The sequence below is a fragment of the Spermophilus citellus genome, assembly GCF_964194105.1.
Source record: "Spermophilus citellus genome assembly, chromosome: 3".
Classification (NCBI taxonomy): domain Eukaryota; kingdom Metazoa; phylum Chordata; class Mammalia; order Rodentia; family Sciuridae; genus Spermophilus; species Spermophilus citellus.
The window spans coordinates 103,538,801-103,555,753 of record NC_138184.1 but is presented as its reverse complement, the minus strand read 5'-3'; the positions used below and the strand labels follow the sequence as shown (position 1 = coordinate 103,555,753).

The 16,953-nt window shown below is 56.1% G+C and overlaps 1 protein-coding gene across 3 annotated transcripts in view; it reads right to left on the bottom strand.

Annotated features, from left to right (window-relative positions):
* Positions 1-12,171, bottom strand: part of ADGRD1 (adhesion G protein-coupled receptor D1) — a 99,169-nt gene extending 86,998 nt beyond the window's left edge. Inside the window, exons 1-4 of one of the 3 annotated variants that reach the window (XM_081284960.1) lie at positions 11,649-12,171; positions 11,533-11,569; positions 3,276-3,359; positions 1,363-1,458 (exon numbers count right to left, since the gene is read on the bottom strand). In XM_081284960.1, the coding sequence (XP_081141086.1) occupies positions 1,363-1,458; positions 3,276-3,359; positions 11,533-11,569; positions 11,649-11,714 (283 nt within the window). In that variant the 5' untranslated portion in view covers positions 11,715-12,171. The remainder of the gene's footprint in view (positions 1-1,362; positions 1,459-3,275; positions 3,360-11,532; positions 11,570-11,648) is intronic. The other 2 variants (XM_081284959.1, XM_081284961.1) reach the window with 2 other exon arrangements.
* Positions 12,172-16,953: the final 4,782 nt, after the last annotated feature.

Genomic DNA, 16,953 nt, shown 5'->3' with positions numbered 1-16,953 from the left:
CTCCAGGGGACACCAGGGTGACATCTGCATAGTCTCAGGGGGCACAAATCCCACAGAGGCACTTCTCTACCCAGACACCTGCTTCATGGCTCCCATCATGAAGGTGTCTGATGCCGTAAGAGGCCTACGGAGCCGATGGGTGACGATTATAAACACCCAGGGCCATGGGCACCTGTGGGCAGGGGTCAGTACTCAGGCCCCCCTCCCCATGTAGGAGGCAGGAGAAAGTGTGTTTCTGGTGCACCTGGAGCACAGGCCATCCTGACTGACCTGGCCCAGGCCAGCTCTCCAACAGCCACCATCACGAGAACTCCTCTGGCTCAGAGCTGTCTTTTCTGCCTTTAGACTCACTCATTATTTGTCTTCTCCTATTTATTGCCAGAGAAGAGCTGTGTCTTACCCCATGCGCTGGACAACTCACAGCTGCCCGACCAGTTGGGCCATATAAAGCCCTGACCAGGCTGTTTGCTTAGCAAAATTAATTTTGGAGGCCAACCACCCCAAATTAGGTGAAGTGTCAAAAGAGATCAAGGCGAGGCCCTCCTTGCCCTCCATCAACCCTGGTCCTCTGCAGCCACCAAGCAATGCCAGTCTCTGTCCCTCTCACTGTGAACTGCATGGGGAAAACCGGAGCATGTGGCCCTGGAGGTTGTTAGATGAGACAGGGACTGAATCATGGCCCTCGGGGTGTCTGAGACGGCTCCCCATGACTTCAGGTCACTGAACTTAAGGTTGGTAGGAGATCAAATTTGGGATGAGGTGTTCTCAAACCAGCTTTAATTTTCCATGAAGAGAGCATGATTTTTTATCCCCCCCAAATACGATCCATTTGAAAACTCTATTTCTGTGTTTAGAAAAGATATCATTTGTTTTATTCTGAGACAAACAGTGAACTGGAGAGCATGGCGCTGTGGTCACCTTCCAGACACCAGGGCTCCTCCCTCAGACCCAGCCCTGCTGGTCTTCCTGGCCCCTGGCTCACCCCTGGCTCACACCTGGTAACACCTGGCTCACCCCTGACTCCTACGTGGCTCACTCCTGGCTTATACCAGGCTCACATCTGGCTCATATCTGGCTCACACCTGGCTCACACCTAGCTAACACCTGGCTATCACCTGGTAACACCTGGCTAACCCCTGGCTCACCCCTGGCTCACACCTGACTAACTCCTGGCTCATACCTGGCTCACACCTGGCTCACTCCTGGCTAACACCTGTAACACCTGGCTATCATCTGGCTCCGTCTCAGCCTGTACTCGGCTAGCCGCTCCTTTGCTGGCCAAGAGCCAAGTCCGGCAGATTGAGGGGATGGGCCTTGAACTTACTGTAGATCAAAGCCTGGGAGGAAGCAGACACTGCTCACCTACGGTCGCAGAGAGATTGGAGTAGGCAGAGTCATTGGCAAACACAAGGGTGGAATTGTGGGGAGGGAGCACAGTGAGGTTGTGGGCTTGCAGCGCTGGGCGGGCGACAAAAGAGAAAGACAACAGATAAGTGAGACAAGGAACAAGGGACCACATATCTCTCAACGCCACCCACCCTCCCCCAGCCCCTGCCTGGTACCACAGAGCCCCCAGCCAGGACCCCCGAAGGCCCCAGGGGCTGGTTCCTTGCCCCACAGGGGACGTGGTTGAGAGATATGAGAGTGAACGTGGCCACTGATGAAGGGAGCACTGACAGTCACAATGGCACAGGACCAGGGGACACAGCATGGACACAGCCACGTGAGACAGTGACAAAGGCACAGACAGGGGTTGGCCACAAACAGCCAAGCGGCTCGTCCCTGAGACATCACAGTGGGTGGTGTCCCCACAGCGAGGTGCCGAGGGTGCCTGTTCCCCCTCCTGTCCCTTAGGGGCCTGGCGACAGCAGGGTCACACAAAGCGGGCCAGCGGGGAGGGACGTGCTGTGACCATGCACTCCAGGGCTGGGCAGGTGCTGTCGGAGTGGACACGCCAGGGAGCAGAACCCAACCCCGAGTCACTCATGTCTGAGTGACGGCCGCTGCACAGGAGGGTGTTCGCAGGCAAGGTGTGCAAAGCCAGGAACACTGAACCTACAGCAATGAGCTTGGGGACCAGGACAGAGATGTATGCATGGTTATTCAGGCTCTTGTTTGAAATGACTGCTGAAATTTTAGTGGCTGGGTCCTGAAAAATGAGCCATTTCCACTCGGTGAGATGCCTGCTTTTCAAAAGCTTAAAAACAAAGGCCCTGGGAAAAGCACATTCGACCGTAACCAGGGAAAGTGGCTGTTTCATTCTGAGCCCACCTGGGCTCACACCTGCACAGGGACATTCTGTCCCTGATGTGCAGACCATCACAGGAGGCTCAGGCAGGGCGGGGGGGGGGGGCGGAGGCCAGGCTGGGGACAGGGCCTGCACAGGACCCCTCTCCTTGATCTTGCCCCGGGGGCAGACACCGGCTCTGCTGCCACTCAACAGGCAGGTTTTGAGGAAGCGTTTTAGGACCTTAAGCAGCGACTTCCACAGCACAAGTGTCACAAGGACGAGGAGATCACTGTGTGCTGGTGCAGGAGGCAGGCAGCCAGCCAGCCACGTGGGGATTCAGGACGGGCCAGGACACGGCTAGAGCCCTAGCCGAGGCGTATAGCCAGCCTTTGCCGTGTGCGTCAGCCACGCAGTGGACTCTCCAGCAATGAGTAGACCAAGGTGAACTGAACGCTACCTCCGGCTGTTCACACTTGGGCCTTAAGGAGGAATTCTCACTGGAATGGGGAAAGTGCTCAGAGATAGCTCAGTTTCCTCCTGCTAACAGATGTCCAAGCTGTGAACCAGAGACCCTGACACTCTCCACCGTTAGACATGTCCTAGGTGACATTTAATCTCCGTGGGAACTGACTAGGGTATGTGACGACATGGCTGTAGATAGGACAGCTTTGCCTGGTGAAACAGTGCTCTCCAACCTGTGAGCCCATTGTGAGTGGCCCAGACCTTGACGCCTTGACGCCACCTGCACTGCAAACACATACTGGCCTCACACTCGGGAGGCTCCACCGAGGAAATCCTGCAATAAGGTCTTGAGTAAATGCACATCTCAGTCGTGTTCTGAATCACAGATTCTGTCCTTCCTTCGTAAGAAGATACAGACGTTCTAGGGAAATATTTTGCATTGATCCTCAGGAAAGCTGCACAATGCTGGTTCACTGGCATCATCTGGCTCCAAGCAGATGCCATCCACCTCCATCCTCCTCTGTCCTCCAGGGGCCCCGCCTCCACCACTCCTCCCTCCTATAGGCGCGCAGGCCAGGTCTACCTCCAGTTGTATCCTGAAGTTCATGAATCCCATCCACGGTTTCCAACGGCCAGTAATGGGAAGCAGAAGCCAGGACTGCAAACCCTGAGGGAAAAGAAATCAAAATCTCAAATCACCATTGAAACAATGAAAGACCTGGAGTCGGGGAAGGACCTGGAGACGGAGGACCGTGGCCAGCCCGTGGCTGAAAAGGCGTTTGATACAGTTCAACACAACTACTTGGAGGGACAAGAACTCAACTAGAAACTGATGACTGGCTCCTTAACTGGACAAAGCAGGCCACATGGATGGAGGCCTCTTAACCCATGAGAACAGCAGCCTCGGCTCATGCTTGACAGTGGGAAGCCAGGACCATGCCCATTGGCGTGAGGAAAAAGGCGAGAATGTCCTTCATCCCGTCACTAAACGTGGCTTTAGAGATAGCACCTGATGCGGCTGGACCACAGAAGGAAACAAGCTTAAAACAAGCTTAGAGGACCCTGTGTTTATGAAGACCCCCCTTGAGGTGCTTGGCAAATACCTAACAATGACCTGTGGGATGACCGCATTCTGCACCTATTAGGGGAACCTCTTGCTCCAACCTGTGCTGGCCAGCACACAGCGCTCACACACAGGCCTTTCTTCATCCAGTCCTGGTCCTTCCCCTATGGCTACTTCCTCCAGATGTCCTCTCTGAGACCAGTACTGTGAGCAGCAGGACCTTATGTGGATGTATTATTGTCTATTCTCAGGGCTCTGTGAAGGAATTGGTCATCCTTTTCCACCTGTCCGTTATAACAGAGCGAGGTGACATCCCCTCAAGATGGGCCACCTTTCTCCAGCTGAAAAGAAGTCAGGGTCCCATCTTTGCTCCAGTGGGCTCTAGCATGGGCAGCCCTGAGCACATCCTTTTAGTCCTTTGCAATTACTGCCCAGATGACCAGCTACAGCAGGCACCCTGGACGTCCACTGACATAGAGAGCCCTTTATATTCTCCATTGCAAAGAAACATCACCAAGAGGAGAGAATGGTCATCACTGTCACGGGAAGTGTGCCTGATAATCAGGGTGGAAAACTACTTCAAATCATTGAGGAATTGAGCAAGGAGTTTCGTTCAAATGTAATGTACAAAGCCGATAGCTTTTTGTATTTCAACAATAGACAAAAAAAAATAGAAGTTCTCATTTCTAAATGCAACCAATGAAACGAAAACATTTTAGAACAAAAGAACTAAAATCACACAAGATTCTCATGAAGATGCCCTGAGCAAATGAAGGCCTGACTTACTCTGGGGAGAACAGATTGATTAGCATAAAAATATCAGCTGCCCTTTAATTAATCTATAAATACTGGGAAAGTGCTGAGAGCTCTCTTGTGAGGGGAAATTTGATTATGGAACTCATATTTTTAAAAAAATAAAGAAGAACAAGGCAAGCACAGTGGCCACGCCTGTGATCCCAGCTACTCTGGAGGCTGAGGCAGGAGGATTACAAGTTCCAGGCCAGCCTCTGTGGCTTAGCAAGACCCTGTCTCAAAGCAAAACTGAAAAAGGGCTGGGGTGCAGCTCAGTGGGGAGCCCTTGCCTGGCATGTGTGGGGCCCTGGGCTCCATCCCAGCGCCACACAATAAATAAGCAAATAAGTAAGCAGAATACCCAGGACTGGACAGGGACAGCAGAGGACAGGCCCCACAGCAGGGTGGTGTCTGCCACAGTCTGCCCTTCAGTGGAAGGAGGGGCCACTGAGCTCCCGGCACAGGTGGCACTGATTAGGATAAAGCTAGTGCTTTAAAACGGGAGAAATCTCATTCCACAAAAGGAGTTGGAAGCAGTTAGCCATTTGGAAAGAGTCAAGAGCCTCCCCCACTCCGTGCACCCAGGCAACCTAGATGAATCAGACTAAAGTGCAATAAAACCAGATATAGAAAGCTTTCCAGGCTTATAAATTTGACTGCATTAATTTTTTAAATTTCTGTGCAGAAAAAAAAAATCGAACTAGATCCAACTGGGGATAAGGTTTATATAATTCATGACAGAAACATGCTGATTTCTTTTTATATGTGTTAAACTCATTATGCTAATAAAACTCCTACAAACGAGGGCTGTGGCTCAGGGGTAGAGTGCAGGGCCCTGGGTTCCATCCCGGCACCACAAGCAAATCAGCAAACACTCCTGCTGTTAAGGAAAGCAAATCAACAGAATATCTGGGCATCAAACATAATTAGGCAATTCAAAGAAGAAGATGCGAATAGCTTTAGAAGTGTCAAACCACAGCGAGACGAGTCGTGTGCCAGAACGGGACCCGAGAGAAAAGAGGGGGAGGGGACTGAGCAGCACATCCCCTGTGTCAGGGGTGCAGTCAGTGCGGCCTCTCTGGAGGGCCACCTGGCACTGTCCACACAGACCCCAAGCACACGGTCCCTTAGTGCGCTGAATCATCCTAGAGACGTAGGTACTCGTGATCCAAGACCTGTGTGCAAGGGTGTTCCTTGTGGAATTTCTTACAGGGTCAAAAGCCTGACCACAGCCTTAGTGCTCACCCACAAGCTGGCTAAATAATCGAGGGACATCCAAGCAACGATGGATGCTGCTGAGGCTGAGGTGCATGGACCACTCTTGACACTGTAAGTTAAGAAGATACGTCATCATCGTGGGCAGATAGGAGCAGAAGTCCCCGTGTGCCACTGTGCGGCTCGGGGCTATTGACGGCACCGAGTACCACGTGCCTCAAGGAGCTTCAGAAAGGACTGAATGCTCTCACCACAGGAAGCGATGAACGTTTGGGGAGATCGTTGTCCACTGTGTGAGTGTTGGTACTCAACGTCATACTCCTTCGCTACTACAACTGTCATTTTTTATGTCCCATTCAAATAAATTTAATTTAAAAACTCAAGTGAGAAAAGCTACAGGTAACTGTGATATGCGTGTGTTCAGGACAGGGAGGGAGAGGAAGAGAGAGAGGCACTTGCATGGAAACTGAAACCAGGATTGGGGGGATAAGGAAACTGAGAAACGGGGTGTCACATGCAAGGAGATTCTTATTGCATTGACTATTGTCCTCTGAATTTAGGTCCTGTGTACCTTTAAAACACACTTGATATCCACTGCACTGTTGAAGTGGCCCTGGGCAGCAGCAGGCCACAGTGCAGAGGAAGGTTGGAGCCTCCTCCTAGGACCTGGATCCACCCACAGGGTGACCCACGCCTGCTCGCGTGAGGTCGCTGCCTGCGTTCGTCACTTGCATCTGTCCCTCCAATGTGCACAAGCCCCACATATAAGCCAAGGACGGAGTCAGTTCCCTAGCAGGTGGAGAACAGATGGGCACAGCCCGATCAGGTGCAGGGGAAGCAGCACTGCCCCCTGCTGCCCACAGGCACATGGAGACCCAGAAAGGCAACACCCAGAAGCATGCGTTCTCATCCTCCATCGTGAACCCCTAAGACCCAAGATTGTCACTCTGGAGATGGGAAATCCTCATTGGCTGGTTATTCAATCACCTGGGATAAAACCAGAAATAAGGTAACATGTTCTACAAAGACGTGGCCATCAGAATCCACCTGCAGGTAGCTCTTCTGTCCCCATTCACAAAGGGCCACAGTGGCTCTGGGCAGAAAGGTGAGGAGGGAAGTGGTGTCACCTGGACCCAGCAGTGCCCATGATGGCCAGGTGTGAAGGCTGCCCACTGTCTCTGCTGACAAGCAGCCCAGAGCCAAGCTCCTGCTGCCAAAAGATCCAGAGGCTACTGCTGAGTTAGCCCATAGACAGGAAGCAAGCGCTAGGGACAGCCACCTGCTGGCCAGTCCTGAGCAGGACCTTGGGGGACACAGGTGCGATGCTTGCCAATAGCACACATGTCCCTGGCCGAGCTCGGGCAGCGGAGCTGTGGCCAGGCAGCAAGCGTGCCCTTTCCACTGAAGGTGGCCATCCCAGGCTGGTTGACCTGCTCAGTAGGAGGTCTGCCCAGAATCTCCAGGTCCCCTGCATCTTGAGGGCACTCAGGGATCCAGATGTTTTAAGTTTGGAACCTCCCAGATCTTCAGTGTTGGCAGCTTTTTAAATTGAAGTCATGTGGTGCTAACAGGGTAGACTAGCTCCAGCCCAGAGGGTCCCTGTACACCCTAAAATCACTTGTAGCCCTAAAAGTTTTGTAAAAACCAGAAAATCCGTTCTTGGTAGAAAAGCCTGTGGCTCTTTTCCAGGGTGAGGGTGACGAGAGGACGCAGGGCCGGGCACAGGGCGCTCTGTTCTCACCGGGCGGCGCCTGCTCTCACGGGGACTTCAGACAGTCCCAGCCCTGAAAAATGAAGGGACAGAGAACAAGAAGGAGCGGGGCAGGGGAAGGAGGAGGAAGCAGGGAGGGAGGAGAGGAAGCACAGGAAGAGGGAGAGGGGGAGAGGGACAGCGGTAAGCAGGAAGGAGGGGACAGGAGAAATGGGGGGCGGAGGGGGGGGGTCGCGCGGGACAGGGATCTTCAGTGTTCATCGCCCAGTGATACCTGGGCCCTTCGGAGTCAGGCCTAGTGGCCTGCTGACCATGGGTGAGCCCCTCACAGAGTCAGGGCCACCCCACCTTCCAGTGCTACCGTCAGTCCAGGGAGCCCCCGACCCTTGGGCTGCTTCAGGAGACCTGCACTTGGGGGAAGCCAGCCCTGACCCTCATTGCTGGCCCCTGGGATCCATCTTCACTCATTCCCTGCGGGACTCTGCCTGCTATCCCCTGGCCTGGGGCACAGTCTCCCGCATTCTGCACCAATGCCTCCTTCTAATTCTGGACACAGGATGCTCAACACACAGGACGCTGCACTTGAATGGCCTCCCTGGCCTCCCGGACACCGCCATGTGCAGGTCCCTGCTCCTTACTGTTTCCGAAGGTGTTGGGGTTACTGGGCAGTTCTGGTCATGTGTCCACACCTGCCCCTGTGCCGGACTCTGCTCTCCTTGGTGGGTGGCAGCCCCTGTGAAGCAGGGCTTAGGCATGTGTGCTCGTGTGTGTGCATGTGTGTGTGTGCTGGTGTGCATATGTCTACACGCGCGTTTGTGTGCACGTACATGTGTGTGTGCACGTGTGTGTGCACATGTGCGTGTGTGCTCATGTACATGTTTGTGCACATGCATGTGTGTGCTTGTGCGTGTGTGTGCGTGTGTGCATGTGGGTAGGGGCTTCGGGGTTTTGTTTTTGAAATTTCCCACGTTTTTAATGTAGGGATTTAAAAGGTAACTAACAGGTAGAACCAAGGGGCCAGGATGAGCCACACTTGGACAACAGAGCATTGACGTTGCGTGATCCTGCTCCCCTGTAAATCTGTCTCTGCCAAATTTCCATTTGTTCAACAGGCCGTAGGCACTAGTTTTAAAGGCTCCATCATGAACACATTTCCCTTTCTCCAGGAAGATGAAGAATGTGGTGCTGCCATGGCCTAGCAGCTAGGCCGTCCTCTCTGAGCTACGTGCTGTGTAAATACACAGAATCATAATGACTGCAATCATCTCGAGTCTCCATCCTCCTGGGAACAGGCTGGACTGTGCCGCTCCTGGGACCCCAGGACCAGCAACGACCGGGTCTTTTCCTCATACAAATGTGTCTATAAAAGGGCATGTTTATAAACTTTTGCAAAGTGGCTGCCGCCTCTGGCTGAGGCCATTTATGGGTTTGCACTAATCAGCCCTCCTGGCTTCGTAGGTTGGCCTGGGAGGAGGCCGCATGTGGAGCCTTGGTCCCTGGGAGAGGTCTCAGGTGGGCTGAGGGTCCTGGCCCTACCAGCTCCTGCTCCCTTCTGGATCTCCCTTCTGTTCCTGGTTTCCCTATGAAATGGGGGGTGGGCTGAGCAGACTTGGGTGTCGCTTCCAACCTTGTACAATTCTCTAAGATGACGATCTGGCTGCGAGTGACAGTCACTGCAAAAGCTCACATTGACCTGGTATTGTCTGTAAAGCTAACTCCCTCTCTGCCCAGAAGGCATGGGGCACCAGGGCCAGTGTAGACAGCACCAACATCTGCCAATGTAGACAGACAAACAGGTACAAGCCCCTGGGGGCTGAAGGCACGCGGGTGGGCTAGCACGTTCACTTGTTCTGCCAGAGCGCAGCCAGTCCTCCAGGGTGGCGCACAGATAGGTGGGAAAATATCCATCAAGCACTTTTTGGGCAGGAGGTCTGGTGCTGGGGCAGGACCAGCGAGGGAAAGCTTGGCGGCCACGGAGGCCTCCCCAAAAAGAGGGGAGGCCTAGCAGTGCGTCGGGCCGCCCTCACCTCCCGGGCCCCTGAACCTGCCTGCCTTCCCGCGTCTCCCAACTGCCCTCGGCCATCTCTGGCATAGCACCCCCAGCTCCCTCACAGCCCTGAGCCACTGGTTAGGCCCACAGGGGACCGGCTCTGTAGCTGGAGCGTGTGCTGTTGGCAGGACACACGGCTCCACTGGAGCTCAGGAGTGTGGACGCCCCTGGTTGGCTGCTGTGGGCCTTGCCTGGTTAACTGGCATTGGCGGTGGCCCCTCGCACTGCCTGCTGCTGCCGTGGGTGACGCCCTCCTCACCAACACTAAGAGCAGGTCTCGCTCTTCCTGAGGCACCCCAGGGCGGCTGTCACTCAGTGGGCACCCTGAGGGGACAGCCAGGGCGCAGCACCCCAGGGCTCTGGGGCCACAGGAACACAGTGCCCCCGGACCACTGAGGGCCTCCCCATGGGAAGGGGTGAGCAGAGCCCGAAATGCAGAAAGGAAGAGAAAGTGCAGGGCTGTGATGAGGAGAGGGACAAGGGAGTGGCCGGAGGAGGAGGAGGGGGAGGCCAAAGTAAGGAGACAGCAGGGGACAGACAGCAGGGGACAGACGGCAGGACTGAGAGAGGAGCAGGGAGACAGACACTGGTGTTCCCTGAGGGCAGTGTCATTGTCCAAAGCCAAAGGAAGGAAATAAACGGTCAATCCCAAGGGGAAGGAGTCCGAGGAGGCTGGGGAGAGATTTCAGAGGTGACAAAGGACTAGAAAGACAGCTGGGGACAGGGGGCCCCTAAAGTGGTCCCACAGGCCCTTGTGCTCTGCGTCTCAGTGGCCCTCGACGGCTGCAGGCACAGCTGCTTTCCTTAGGTGGCCGGCTGGAGAAGAAAGGGCCTCCACTACACTAAGTCAGGACGGGCAGGATCGACGTTTCTATGTGGAGGGAAAGACTGCTGGATTCCAACGGCTCCCTGGAGTTCAGGGTCCAGAATGCGAGCTGTGAGGACGCTCTGTCAGAGGCCACCATCTGGGAAGGGCTGGCCCAGGGCCACCTCCTCAGCGGCACTCCCTGGCCAGGACACCTGTTCAGCTGCCCTCTCTCCATCTCCTATCCCAGCCTCAGTGGGAGCAAGGTCTGGCCCAACAGCCTCCATCAACACAGCGCTGACCTGTCCCCTGTGCCCAGGCCACAGGCTCTGCTTCTTAGCTTTAGTGTTTGGCCCAGGGAGGGGTGCAGCTTCAGCACCTTCTTACATAGGACTCCAGGAGCATGGAGCGGAGAGAGGGCAGTCTCTACCCCAGTGTGGGTGAAGGGAGGTGATGACAAGGACCGAAAGCCTGGCAGCATCACAACCCGTGGGGGGAGATAGCCAAGTGGGCCCCACTTCTCAGGGTTTCCTGTGAGGGGCCCTGGGGGACCTGGCTGTGGATCTGGGCGGGCTCCCCAGAATGAGGGCAGGACTGCTCGCCACGGGGCGGCTGGGAACCCCATGCTGTCAGCCTGAGTCAGCATTTCCCGGCAAAGGGTCATTCGCAGGTCCCCGACGCCCCAACTGCCACCCAGAGGCACGGGAGCGCAGGGAATGCAGGCCCACTGGCTGAGAGCCGGCCGAGAGCTGGCAGAGCAGTGTCCAGGTTGCTCCTCCGTCCTCCTGGGCAACCTCACCCTCAACCTCCAGACTGGAGAATCACATGGCCAAAGACAGGCCACTCTGGTGAGCAGGCCCCACGTCCAAGACTGGGCACACCAAGGGGCTGGGGGCTCCAGGGCTTGCTGTTCTGGGGGCCTCATGTCACCAGCACCTGATGCGAACTGAGACAGAGCTCAGCCTGAGGTCTCCTGGATCACAAGAGCCCTCCTGACCCAGCCCAGTGGGGACAGAGCCGCTTCCCCACCCACGGTCCAGGACACTGACGCAGATGAGGCCGGCGGGGCTGTGGGGTAGGGGCGTCGGGGCAGAGGAGCCCAAGAAGAGCCGTCACTGGTGGCCTCAGAGTGAAGCCAGTTGCTGGGCAGCACCCAGCTGGGAAGGAGGGAAGGCCCCACTGGAGCAGGGGATGGGTCTCTTACCTGGATGGTCCTGCGACCTGCTGTGGGCTCCTCGCACCTGCACAGGGAAGACCACATCATGAGACGCAGGGAACCTCACACAGAACTCCAGCGTCCCGCCCGACCAGGCACATTACCTGAGCACTGCAGCAGGTGAGGAGCAGCCAGAGGGGCCCGCAGAAGAGGGGCTGCGGCTGTCTCATGGCTCTCAGAGGCTGCAGGGGATCCGAGCGGAACTCCTGAGGGTGGAAGAGTGTGTCCTCTACCTTCTGGCTCCTTGGGAGAGGGACATCTTTTCAGGTTCGGGGCCAGAAAGTCTGTTTCCTCAAAGTCTGTGACACAGGTTCTGGAAGCACGTGGGGTTTCTCTCCTGTCTCAGAACTGGAGCTCCTTCCGTGATCCAGGAGCCCGGGCGTCCAAAGCCATGTGGAATGCAAGAGGAACCCAGGCCAGGTGGCAGTCCCAAGTCCCCTCTCTGTCCAGCTGGAGCTGCGTGTCCCTCTCCTGCCCAGAATGGCGGAGCAAGGAGGCTCCCCAGCTGCGCGCCCTGGAGCTCCAGCTGCTCCCAGCGTCCCGCCCGCCCGCGGCCTCCCTCTGGTCTGGCTCCACACCTCCGCCAGCCGCTCTTGGGTGGAGAGGGAGTGAGGTCAGCTCTCCTCAAACTGTCCTCCTCTCTCTATTTATATCCCGCCCTGCTGCGTCCTTCCTGGGTCCTAACACCAGCCTGTTAGGAGCCGTGGGAGCAACCTCGGGACCCCGGACCCAACGCAGACAGGGTGTGGGTGTGGGGTGTGCACACGGGGGGCTGTGTATAGATACCAGTGTGTGTGGTGTGGGTGTGGGTATGTCTGCGTGTACACACACACTATGGTGCCCTCACAGCCAAACAGTAGTGAGCTCCCGTTGCACCTGGACCTTCACACCTGCAGGGCCCCCTGTGGAGCCCTGGGAGCTGATGCTAAGAATGGAGGGAGAGCCACCCACCAGGGCCCCCTCCCAAAGAGCAGGCGCCATCCCCCTCCCCCCCACAGCACCTGTGACAGCTCTCTGCACCTCCCCACTGAGCTCCTGGGCAAATCTCTGTCTCTCTCCCTGAAGTCCCTCATCTGCACAACAGAGGGGACACTGCTGCTCCATGGACGCCCAGAGAAACAGGGCTGAAGAGCAAGGCTCTGGAAGCAGTAGGTAAGGGCCGCAGCACTCAGTAGATGCCACCATGATTATTGTCAGAAAGTCGGAGATAACAGCCAATAAACACGTTGGATATCATCACAATCTCAGCTGTCCTGACTTTAAAAGGGAAATAGGAGTCCTGAGTCCAGCATGCTTCCTAAAGAGGACAAGAACTTCACTTCCAGGCTCCACGGGGCAGGAGCCCAGGGGTGTTCAAACGTACGGTGAGTTTAACTTGTGCCAGCGCCTGACTCTCCGAGCTCCCTGCCTCCTCCATCAGGTTCCAAGTAACTGACCACGCTCCCCTCCTCTTGGCACCAACGGACCCTTGGGTGGCAGCCGGACTTATTCTGGTGCAGGCAGGTGGCTTCAGGGACACTTCAGCAGGCCTGCAGGCCCCATGCCTGCTGCCCCATCAGCCCCCAGGCCCTGTAGCCCCTGCCCCGTGGCAGGTTGTTCTCAGCCCTCTGAACACAGGGATCTTTCTCAGACTAAGCAAAGCCAGGGCGTTTCTATTGTTCACAAAGTTGCCCCCAGAGAGCAGGTAGCCCCAGTTCAATGGCAGCAAATGCAGCAGGACCTGCCCACTGGGGGGTCGGGACATGGTCTTCCTTTGTCTTTCACATTTTGCAGCCATGGGGATGGAGCCAGGCCTTGCACGTGCTGGGTAGTGCTCCACTGCAGAGCCACACCCCAGTCCTTAATTTACAGGGCCTCAATAAGCTGTGGGTGCTCCTGCCTCAGCCTGAGCAGCTGGCGCACAGGCGTGGCCTCACGCAGGGCCTCCCAACCCTGACGCCAGGCTGCAGGCTCGCGCCCACCTCTGCGCCCGCCTGTCTCCGTTCTCATGCTCAGTTGGGACTGGAGCCCGGCTCTCTCCTCAGCAGCATGGTAATTTTAAAAGGCTCATTACTGTTTCACTGACATAAAAACTGTGCATATCTATGGGTGTGGTTTTTCACTCCTTTCTCACTGACCTGTGAGCTTGAACCGGGCCTGTGAGGTGCTGTCAGTTTTGATCTATCAACATGTGGAAAGATTAAATCAAGCCAATTAACATGTCCATCACCTGTCATTTTTGTGGGAAGAAGGTTAAAGTTCATTCTCTTAGTAATTTTGAAGTATGCAAGACATTGGGAAGGACCATGGTCACACGCAGCCCCGGTGGTAGCTGGGGCTTGTTCCTCCAGCTGGGGCGTGGCACCCTTTGGCCCCCACTCCATCCCCTCCCGTCCCTTCCTCCACCCGCACTCTGCTGAGATGAGCTGGCTTCCTGAGACTCCCCGTGGAATGAGGCCCGCAGGACTCGTCTCTGCGTCTGGCTGCTTCACTTGGCGGATTTTGGAAACGTCTCTGGGTGGCAGGTGGACTTGGTAATAAACAACAGAATCCTTGCAGAGCCCCACACGGCCCCCTCTGGGTCATCCCAGATGCCCTCCTGTCCTCTTGGCATGGCCTTCTTGCCATACGTCTCTCAAGGCCATCAATCACTGTCTGACGTACCTGCCTGTTCACTCACTTCACCTCTCATCAATCTTGTCCCACCCAGATGGCACCACTCGAGCTGCCTGTCCCCTGAAGGGCGCAGCTTGGCATTCGGCGGGTTTCCAGCCTTCGACATTCCGTCCTCACCTGTTGAACGAGGGTGCCTGTGCCTGGCTTCAGGGATGTGGGCAAACCATGGAGTGGGTGCTGGACAGACATGAGAAGGGACCTTGACTTCCAAGTGGCTGCTGACCCGTGTGATTTTACAGGGATGCTGCAAAGTGGAAGCCAGCTGGCCATCGGGGCGTGGCACAGGGCACAGCCCACACATGACCAAGCCTGTCCTAGCCTCAGGGCACAGCACACGTGTGAGCCCACATGCCTGCCTTGTGTGGAGTATTGCAGGCAGAGCTACGTGCCCCGAGGTGCGCACCACACACAGGTCCTGAGGAACAGATGGAGCCAGAAAGTTTAGGGCATGGGGGGGAGCCATCCAAGGAAGCACTCTGAGGAGCTAGGAATTCTCCTAATGGCCAAGGGAAGAATGTTCCAGAAAGAAGCTGGCAGAATGGGCTAAGCTCCCGGGAGCTCGTGGAGCTATGGGGTTCTGCAGCCCAGACCCCCTCTCCTCTGCAGGTTTCCCTTGGACAGCCCCCTCGTCAACATGGGACAGTCCAGCACCTCCAGGCCTCAGCACTGAGACAGGGCCAGGGATGAACCACGACCCACCCAGCATTAATCAGTGCCTTCCCCAGGCCGGCTAGGTCAGCAGTCAGTGACTCCCCGGGGCTGACAGAGTGACAGAGTCCCACCCCCACGGGCATGGCTAACCCAGGGGGTCTTAAGTGAAATCTGATGATGCCCGTGGTTCTCTCTACAAAGAAAAGAAATAATGGGCAAAGAGTCCAGTGGTCAGCACTGGGCGAGGGTGGAAGAGGACTTGGTGGGTCAATTAAGCCCCAGGGCCCTGCAGCACTAAAAGACAGACTTCTCTGATAAGCACCAGAGAACTCACATTTTGGCTGAAGCAAGGTTGAACTTGGTTCTGTCCCTTGCAACTAGAGTCCAGGTCAACAAAGCATGTTTGAGAAATGACAGTAAAGAGTAGGCTCGAGGGGGACACGGCAGCACCATGCCAGCCATGCTGGACGGAGGCCATAGTCCTGCCACACAGGCCTGACCAGAAACACTGTCCTGCCCTAAACCCCTCAGCCTTGCCTCCTACCCCAGTTACAGCCAGGACAGTCGGCACCACACCAGCCGTGCTCAGAAGGCCAGGGAGCTCTCGCTCGTGGGCTCTCTACCTCAGGGAGCCTGGTCCAGCTCCAGGGTAGCACCCAGAGACACAAGGATCCACGCCACAGAGGGCAGAATCCGTGACGAACACCCCCTTCCCTCCACCATCAACCACCCTGATGGCACCTTGGTCACACCTCCTCACACGGATAGTCCCCTCTTCCGAGTTTTACTCCTCTGCCCCTCACTCTGTCCCCAGAGCCACACTCCAAAGTCCCAGACACATATCGGGTTTTGCCTCAGTCTCCACATTCAGAGAACCAGGAGTAAGGCACAGGTGTGTGTGAGTCCCTTGGATCAAAGGCAGTCCTGGAGGGACTTCGGAGAATCGGTAGGAGTCCCAGATCACACGCACCCTCTGTGTACATGTGAATCCTCTCAGGAGAGGGTCCATAGCTCTCACTGATTTTCAAAGAGAAGGGAAGGACAAACCCTTGAGAAGCTGTCAACAGGAGCGTCCCAAGCGCAGCTGCTCAGCACATCCTGCTGTCTCCCAGCACGTGCTCCTGAGGGCCTTCAGGGGCTATGGGCGGCTCCGTTTCACAGGGTAACTCCCTTTCAGCAAGCAGTGGCCTATGGATGAGGAGATGTAGGGGGAACACTTTCTAAAGGCCCCTTTGATTTCTTCTCTCCCTGGAGCCTCCTGACCTGGGTCTTTTTTCTTGGCTGCAACAGGGAAAGAAAGGGTCAGTCGGGGTGGGCAGCCACCCTGCAGCCACCCTGCAGGCAGGAGAATGAAAACACAGCTTTCCTCCTGGGTGTGGAAAGCAGAAAGGGAACCACAAGAGAAGTCCAGCCCTGCTTAAACCCACAAGAGAGCTGGGCTGGGGAACACCCAGCCAGAGTCCAAGGAAGTCCAGCAGGCTGGGAGACAGGCAGAGCGCTGGCTCACAGGTGGCAGAGCACCTAGGATAGGTGGGAAGAACCCAGCAAAGGCTCGTCATGAACTTGGGAAGCCAGCGGGGCTGGTGCAGGAACAGCAGCCCCACAGCTGTGCACCAGGGCTGGCCCCTCTCCCAGCCTCCTCTCCAGACCCTGAGCAGGAGCTCGTGAGACTGGCTGGACAAGAAAACCCACCAACACACAGGGTCACAGCCACCTGAGACCTCCCACTGCCCCGCTCCTGGCTGGAGGGAGCCAGCATCTGGGACTAGGAGAGGCAGAGCAGAAGATGGCCAGGCACAAAGGAGGCCCCAACACTGATGTGCACAGAGGACTGCAGAGCCTGGCTGCTGTGGAGGCCACCCTAGGCACAGAACCCCACCCCAGGTAATGCCCAGCTGGAGTGAGTTAACATACTGGTGCCCTCACACACATGCACGCACATGAACACCCACAAACACATGCACATGTTACATGCATGTCATATAACCACACATACACACATAGATACGTACACAGAGACTCGCAAGTGCACATACATCCCTGGCGTAGAAGAGGGGTTGCCGATTTCCTGGCACAAATTCTGCCCAACTCAGTTCCCATTAC